Source organism: Episyrphus balteatus, chromosome 1, assembly GCF_945859705.1.
Source record: "Episyrphus balteatus chromosome 1, idEpiBalt1.1, whole genome shotgun sequence".
NCBI classification, from domain to species: Eukaryota; Metazoa; Arthropoda; class Insecta; order Diptera; family Syrphidae; genus Episyrphus; species Episyrphus balteatus.
The window spans coordinates 25,755,365-25,764,700 of NC_079134.1; the positions used below are offsets into that span (position 1 = coordinate 25,755,365).

Below are 9,336 nucleotides of genomic sequence, written 5' to 3' on the forward strand. Positions count from 1 at the left end.
AATATGCATTATTTTTTTAATAAAAAAAAAAAGATTTTTGATACAGATTTATAGACAAGATAAATACCTTTCATTTTATACCAATATTATTTCTGTACATCCATTATTACGCATTCTACGATTAATTGTTCGAAAAAATAGCTGAAATCTTGATTGTGAAATCCGAACCTTCAAACTCTAATTTCTCCAAAACCCCACTAACGAATTTGAAAATATTTTACTCATGTAATGTGCTTATCGTCACCTTTCATTTGACACCAATTTCGTTAGTGCACACACTGGGCCCAAGCTCCATAGAAAAATGTGCCATCTCCTTTACTACGAAAAAGTTTGAAAAAAAATCATTTAAAAATTTTTAATAACGTTTTTTTATTTCCAAAATTCTGAGTTGAGTACCATTCTTTCAAAAACTCTTGATTGAATTAATTTAGTAGATTTAAATTTTAAAGATAGAAATGCGATTCTGGCTTCTTAAAAACGTGTATGCAAATATTGTATGTGTTGCTGTTGTATTCAAATTTTTTTTTTTTTGTTTTGTTTGAAGTCAGTTTGTGAGAAAATTGGATTTATTGCTTAAACGAAGGAAGATTGTCATTTACTCCCATATATTTTTTTTTTTTTTTGCCTTCAGTTACCTAGAGAATCTTTTGGTATCATTTATTTTATGAAATTTAAGTAAAAAATAAATTGCACGACTGGGGTCGCACGTACTTGTTCTTATGCTTAAAGTAACAATAATGTTAAAGCTTTTTATTCAAGAAATTTAAAATTTCATAAGTAGTATAAAAAAATTAAATTTGTTTTTATAATTAATTAAACTCCGTTTTAAATTATCTTAAAAAAAAAAAATAATAAGCCATTTTATTTCTTGTATAAAAAGGTATTTTTAGAAAAAAATTTTCGAAAATTGTAGGAGCCGTTTTTTAAAAAAATAATTTTTTATATATAAAATTTTTTTAACATTTTTTTAAAAAACCAAAAATGCGTTTTTTGAAAATTTTCTAAAATTTTATTATTATCTTTACTTACACACTTTTGTATAAAAATTTTTATTTAAATCGGGTTAATGTTGTACGAGATATTCAGAAACGAAAAAAACCGTTCTATGACAGGTACCGTTAATAACGGTACAAAAAATATTTTTTTTATTTGAAAAGTTGGCTCTTATGTGTAGTACTACACACAAAAATTTTAATCAAAATCGTTAGAGCCGTTTTTGAAAAAAATTAACTTTTCTATTTCCGTTATATGAAAGGTACCGTTAGTTTTGGTCCTAAAAAAAAAATTTCAATTTCCCCTCTAGGGAATCACCAAAAACTGCTAACTACCAAGTTTGAAGAAACTCACTTCACTCGTTTAGGCTGCAGCTCTAGATAGAGACAGACACACAGACAGAATTGCCGGACCCACTTTTTTGGCATTCTCCATCATCGTAATGTCATGTAAAATTGTTATCTCGAGTTCGATTTTTTTTACGAATCCTAAACTTGCCCTATAGTACCTATATCGCAAGTAAAAATGGGTTTTTTCACAATAAATTTTAATTCTAATTTAAAAAAAAAAACAACACCGCAACCTCGGCAATTTTTAACCTATAGATTTTAAAGTATTTTTAATGACCGACGTTTGACAAAAAAAAAAGATCATCAAAATCAAAGCTGTTCGGCCGGGTTCCCTAATAATTTGCTTAAGTTACTCAACTATATGGTTTCATCATTGAATAATTATATATAGAAGTGACACCGATAGTTTCTAGCGCCAAACAATTTTATTTTTTTCGGCAATCAGATGTACTAAGAATGGGGCTTGTTCTAGAAAATTATGTTTCCAAAAATTTGTTTTTAAAAAAGGAAATTTCACTTATACAAACATAAGGAAACAAATACCAAATAAAAATAAATCATATCGACACGTCGACATCCTATAAATGAAAAAAGAAAATAAGGAAATTTTACTCATACATATACAAAATTACACAAATATCAAACAAAAATATTGAAAAGTTAGTTGACATTATAAATGTATCCTTAGTAACTCGAAACTAAAAACAAGAAATTTTTTATTAACGACGAGAATTTGAACAAAATTAAATGTTATTGTTGTATAATCCTAAAGTAGAGTAACTAAAGCAAATTATTAGGGAACCCGGCCGAACAGCTCTGATTTTGACAATTTTTTTTTCAAACTTAGGTAATTGAAAATACTTTAAAGTCTATAGATTAAAAATTGGCAATGTTGCCGTATTGTTTTTTTAAATTAAAATTAAATTTTTTTTGAACAAAACCATTTTTCTTCGCTTAAATTTCATAAAACAAATGATAGCAAAACATTCTCTAGGTAATTTAAGGAAAAAAAGTATAGTATTTCTAATAAAATATGAATTTATTTAATAAAAATGTTTGGCCATAAATATTATCAGTTGAATTCCGAAGAGGAAAAGGTAATATATATTACAGTTTAAAAAAAAAATTAAAAATTACTTCAATTTCAATGGGTTTTTTTTGATAAAAACTGAATTTTTGAATTGAATTGGTAAATAAGAACTTTAAATTTTTGCTATTTAGCTTTTAACAGTAAGGGTTATTAAATTAATAAAAAATAATTTTATATTTAGAAGTTGAACTTTAAAAAAAAAATAAGTTAAATTTTTTTCCAAAACTTCTATTCAAAAAAATTCTTCGAAAATAAAATACTTTTTAATTTTTTTCATAAACTGTAATACATATTGACATTTCCTTTTATAATTTCAAATCATAATAAATGTGGCCAAAAAAAAATTGAAAAAAAAAATTCATTTTATATTACGAAAAAGTTTTAAAAACCACATGTTAAAATTTTTTCAATAATTTTTTTTTTTTTCAAAAATCAGAGTTGAGTTACCATTCTTTCAAAAGCCCTTAATTCAATTAACTTAATTTTAATTTTACAAATATGACTAAGCTTCTAGCTTTTTAAAAATGTACATTTAAATATTGTAGGTGTTGCCGTTGTGTTCAGATATTTTTTTGTGTTTGAAGTCAATTAATAAGAAAATTGCATCTTTCGCTTGAACGATGAAAGATTGTCCCTCACTCCCATTTATTTTTTTTTTCCTTGAATTTCTTAGACAATCTTTTGGCATCAATTAATTTATGAAATTTAAGAAAAATTTTTGAAAAAAAAATTTTTTTGTTCACAAAAATCTTCAATAAAATTTAAAAAATCAAAACGGCAACATCGGCAATTTTTAATCTATAGACTTTAAAGTATTTTTAATTACCGACGTTTGAAAAAAAGATAATCAAAATCTAAGCTGTTCGGCCGGGTTCCCTAATATTGTCAATTTTTGAGCTTTAGTTACTCCACTACTATTCACGTTATAGCTTATAGTATAGGGCTACAAAGTTACCCTTATTTCAATAGTTTTATTAGCGGGACAAATCGGGACAGTTCAGGATGAACAAAAAAAAATACCACAATTAATTAACACATACGATTTTATTATCAAAAAAAAAAATTAAAAAAAAAAAATACATATAACGAAAAATAAATGATAATACTTCAGGAACTAAGTATTTCTTTATTCAGTCTCATTAAACAAAATTAAATATATATTATATCTATGAATATACTTGATATTTGAGTATATTTGTCATTTGAACTTGTTTTAGAAACAATTTCTTGTCCAATTGGATCTTCCTTTAAAAAGTTGAAAATTTCCTTACAACTATAATCACAATTCATTTTGAGAAAAAGTTCGTCTAATGTATCAATTGATAAACTGTTCCTTTCCTTTCGCCAGGCAGTTGTCAGTTGTCATTAAACAAAAAATTCTCTCGCACATAGCATTGGAAGCAGGTAGAGAAAACGCTAACTGACATATTTTTTTAGAAATTTTGCGCATCCTTTGATTTAAAAAACGACCCATTTCTTCAAATAAGAAATATTTTCAATTTACCCGTATAAACTTAGCATGACAACTTTTGAAAAGTTAATTTTTTTTTGGCTCAGTAATTGCCGCATAATTGACTTGTTTATGCCGTGAAGTCAAAAAAATTGCCGCGTGCTTAGTTTGGTCAGAATCAGTAAACCAAGTTTAAGTTTAAGTCTAATTGCCGTAATTATGCCGTGAAATCGAAATCTCTTTTGGTTTTCTCAAAAAAAAAAAATAAAATCTAGTTTTTGTTAACCCTATTCCATATAAAGTTAGCATGACAAACCATCTATTTCTTAAATCCTTGGTCAATTTTAAAATTTTTTTGGCCAATTAATTGCCGCATTGGGTTAATATAAAAACTGCAAGCTCAAAAAAATTGCCGCGCTTTTGGTTTTTTCAAAAAAAATTAAAAACTGTTTTTGACCTCATATCGTATAAAGTTAGCATGACAAACCATCTATTTCTTAAATCCTTGGTCAATTTTAAAATTTTTTTGGCCAATTAATTGCCGCATTGGGTTAATATAAAAACTGCAAACTCAAAAAAATTGCCGCGCTTTTGGTTTTTTTCAAAAAAAATTAAAAACTGTTTTTGACCTCATATCGTATAAAGTTAGCATGACAAACCATCTATTTCTTAAATCCTTGGTCAATTTTAAAATTTTTTTGGCCAATTAATTGCCGCATTGGGTTAATATAAAAACTGCAAACTCAAAAAAATTGCCGCGCTTTTGGTTTTTTCAAAATAAAATAAAAACTGTTTTTGACCTCATATCGTATAAAGTTAGCATGACAAACCATCAATTTCTTAAATCCTTGGTCAATTTTAAAATTTTTTTTCCAATTAATTGCCGCATTGGGTTAATATAAAAACTGCAAACTCAAAAAAATTGCCGCGCTTTTGGTTTTTTCAAAAAAAAAATAAAAACTGTTTTTGACATCATATCGTATAAAGTTAGCATGACAAACCATCTATTTCTTAAATCCTTGGTCAATTTAAAAATTTTTTTTCCAATTAATTGCCGCATTGGGTTAATATAAAAACTGCAAACTCAAAAAATTGCCGCGCTTTTGGTTTTTTCAAAAAAAATTAAAAACTGTTTTTGACCTCATATCGTATAAAGTTAGCATGACAAACCATCTATTTCTTAAATCCTTGGTCAATTTTAAAATTTTTTTTCCAATTAACTGCCGCATTGGGTTAATATAAAAACTGCAAACTCAAAAAAATTGCCGCGCTTTTGGTTTTTTCAAAAAAAATTAAAAACTGTTTTTGACCTCATATCGTATAAAGTTAGCATGACAAACCATCTATTTCTTAAATCCTTGGTCAATTTTAAAATTTTTTTGGCCAATTAATTGCCGCATTGGGTTAATATAAAAACTGCAAACTCAAAAAAATTGCCGCGCTTTTGGTTTTTTCAAAAAAAATTAAAAACTGTTTTTGACCTCATATCGTATAAAGTTAGCATGACAAACCATCTTTTTCTTAAATCCTTGGTCAATTTTAAAATTTTTTTTCCAATTAACTGCCGCATTGGGTTAATATAAAAACTGCAAACTCAAAAAAATTGCCGCGCTTTTGGTTTTTTCAAAAAAAATTAAAAACTGTTTTTGACCTCATATCGTATAAAGTTAGCATGACAAACCATCTATTTCTTAAATCCTTGGTCAATTTTAAAATTTTTTTTCCAATTAACTGCCGCATTGGGTTAATATAAAAACTGCAAACTCAAAAAAATTGCCGCGCTTTTGGTTTTTTCAAAAAAAAAATTAAAAACTGTTTTTGACCTCATATCGTATAAAGTTAGCATGACAAACCATCTATTTCTTAAATCCTTGGTCAATTTTAAAATTTTTTTGGCCAATTAATTGCCGCATTGGGTTAATATAAAAACTGCAAACTCAAAAAAATTGCCGCGCTTTTGGTTTTTTCAAAAAAAATTAAAAACTGTTTTTGACCTCATATCGTATAAAGTTAGCATGACAAACCATCTATTTCTTAAATCCTTGGTCAATTTAAAAATTTTTTTTCCAATTAATTGCCGCATTGGGTTAATATAAAAACTGCAAACTCAAAAAAATTGCCGCGCTTTTGGTTTTTTCAAAAAAAATTAAAAACTGTTTTTGACCTCATATCGTATAAAGTTAGCATGACAAACCATCTATTTCTTAAATCCTTGGTCAATTTTAAAATTTTTTTTCCAATTAACTGCCGCATTGGGTTAATATAAAAACTGCAAACTCAAAAAAATTGCCGCGCTTTTGGTTTTTTCAAAAAAAATTAAAAACTGTTTTTGACCTCATATCGTATAAAGTTAGCATGACAAACCATCTATTTCTTAAATCCTTGGTCAATTTTAAAATTTTTTTTCCAATTAACTGCCGCATTGGGTTAATATAAAAACTGCAAACTCAAAAAAATTGCCGCGCTTTTGGTTTTTTCAAAAAAAAAATTAAAAACTGTTTTTGACCTCATATCGTATAAAGTTAGCATGACAAACCATCTATTTCTTAAATCCTTGGTCAATTTTAAAATTTTTTTGGCCAATTAATTGCCGCATTGGGTTAATATAAAAACTGCAAGCTCAAAAAAATTGCCGCGCTTTTGGTTTTTTCAAAAAAAATTAAAAACTGTTTTTGACCTCATATCGTATAAAGTTAGCATGACAAACCATCTATTTCTTAAATCCTTGGTCAATTTAAAAATTTTTTTTCCAATTAATTGCCGCATTGGGTTAATATAAAAACTGCAAACTCAAAAAAATTGCCGCGCTTTTGGTTTTTTCAAAAAAAATTAAAAACTGTTTTTGACCTCATATCGTATAAAGTTAGCATGACAAACCATCTATTTCTTAAATCCTTGGTCAATTTTAAAATTTTTTTTCCAATTAACTGCCGCATTGGGTTAATATAAAAACTGCAAACTCAAAAAAATTGCCGCGCTTTTGGTTTTTTCAAAAAAAAATTAAAAACTGTTTTTGACCTCATATAGTATAGCGATATACTCGATATTTGTTTGTTATCGATGCTATCGATAGACTGTCGAAGTTTAACCAACACTAAATTAGCAGTTAAATTAATTTTTAATAGAAAACATGCAATTTATTTGTGCAAAAGAGAACAAAAACAGCGAAAAAACGATAAACAATGTAAAAAATTTCGATTTTTTTATAATTAAAAAAAAAAAAGATCAATAAATTTTCAAATAAATTGTTCAAAATTGTTTATAATATCTTTTTTCTGGTAGCAAAAAACGTTTGAGCAGAATAATTAGCAATATAAACATTGTTTTTCATTGAAAAATGACTAAAAACAGTGGAAAATTCTCAAAATAATTGAAAAAACTTTCAAACAAAATTTTGTTGGAAGTCGTACCGATCAATCTTTCTACTGCAGGTATTAGAGAAAGCCATCTTGTAGGTACATGGCGCAAGTGTTCGCTCCACTCTTCTTCTCCGCACCTAGAAAAAAAAAAACAAACAAAAGAAAACATTTATAAATTACTCACAAATCAGTCATATACATATTCTGATCTATTAAGAAATTCCAAATGAATCGTAACTTCATTTTTGACCCTCCCTAATCCGTTTAATATACAATTGAACCGCGGTCTAATGATGTAAGTTTTCACTCGAATCTAATAAACTAGGAAAAGTTAAGAGTACACTTACGCAGATGTATTTTCAACTAACATGATAAAGTAAGATGTCCCACAGGAGTTGCGAAGAAATCTAAATTAAAGTTGATGAACACCTGCATCAACGGAAGTGACTTAACCACGGGGTCAAATTTTAAAAAAATTGTATTTTCAAATGCAATTTTTTTTTGCAAAACCTTGCGATTCGTTTGCCTGAGGTTAGGAAGACAATTAATTCAAAAGTTATCAGTGTTATTAAACTAAAAAGATTTTATTTTAACTTGTAAAATAATTCTGGACTACCGGAAAACAATGCAGAGTTGTTTAAAGGCAAATTATTCAATCGAAGTACTTGTACATTACACTGTATTTTAAGGACAGGATGGTCTTAATTGGTGAAAATTTAAGGCTAAACAAATAAAAGCAAACGAATCACACAACGTTTTTGTTTGGTTATTCTTTGGAACTGTTCGATTCGAAATGCAAAACGAACAAATTTTAATATTTTTAATTTAAATAGCACATTTTCAAGTTTATGCCTACTATCAAAACTTTTGTAAAAAAATTTTTGGCATGACCCCTCCCAAGAAGAAAACCTGTATACTCCCCTGCGCCTGCCTGCGACAAAGAAACACGAACGACCTAACTTAATTCAACACCTTATCAAATAGAACATTTAAGTTCAAATTTAAAGTTCTGATCTCCTGTTTTTTTTTTTTTTCGGAAACTCACTATGATCACAGAATCTCAAAATAAGCAAGCAGTTTTTGTTTAATTCTAAAACTCAAACAGATCTAACTGCGACCATTTAGAAATAATAATACTTATACTTACCAACAAAATAAAAAGTTACTCTTATCACAAATCGATTTTTTGATAGAAAATTTCAAAACAAACAAATATTTTTTTAATGCTTTATTTTTGAGAAATGACGATTAATCAATTCAACCAAGAAGACCACCACCAACAATACCACCTCCAAGGTTAAGTCCGGTATTAGCATTAACAACTCCGGCAAGACCACCGAGAGCTCCAGCGACAGAGTTGCCAGCTCCAGCGACAGTATTAGCTACGGTGTTTGCAGCATTACCAACAAGATTGGCTGCGGTGCCTAAAGTGCCAGTAAGAAGACCATCAACATCGATAGCGCCACCTACAGCACCATTACCATTAATACCAGCTGGAATGATTTGAACAGCTGCAGAACTGATGGCAACAACAGCCAAAATAACGGCGAAACTGAGAGAGTTGAAGTGGAACATTTTAATAGAAGGTACTGTACGTTTTGGTGGTACGGAAACACTGATAATCCTTCAATCGAAACTTCAGCTTTTATATCTTCAAATTTTGATGGAATGCCAACTTATTTCATAAACATGTTTACTCTTTAAATTTACTCTAGTTTCAACTGTTCAAATATAAAGTAGCGCGAAGTCTGTTTGCACACGAGGCAAGTAAACATTTTGTACGTTTGCGAAACAAGGTTGCAAGTCCAAATATTCTTGCGTACCTGGCAATTTGGTTATTTTGATAAGTTAAATGCTGCGATCATTGAAAATGATTGACAAAAATGTATGTTTTCCAAAGGAACGGTGAAAGTGGAGAAAATTGAATCTACGAGTATGACAGTCATGATCCCAAATATGACCACAGCTTCACTGGAAGTGTCCGAATGTGGGGTTTTTAAAGTCGACCTTTGAAAACGTTAGAACTTAGAAGGCGTTCGCATTTGAAATTGACAACTGTACGCAGTTGTCGTTGCATTTGTTTTCTTCCTGAGT

The 9,336-nt window shown here is 28.4% G+C and overlaps 1 protein-coding gene across 1 annotated transcript; it reads right to left on the minus strand.

Annotated features, from left to right (window-relative positions):
• Positions 1 to 8,499: 8,499 nt before the first annotated feature.
• Positions 8,500 to 8,817, minus strand: LOC129909510 (uncharacterized). Its single transcript, XM_055986609.1, has one exon. It carries the CDS (start codon positions 8,815 to 8,817, stop codon positions 8,500 to 8,502), a length of 318 nt encoding a protein of 105 aa, XP_055842584.1.
• Between the last annotated feature and the right edge of the window lie 519 nt (positions 8,818 to 9,336).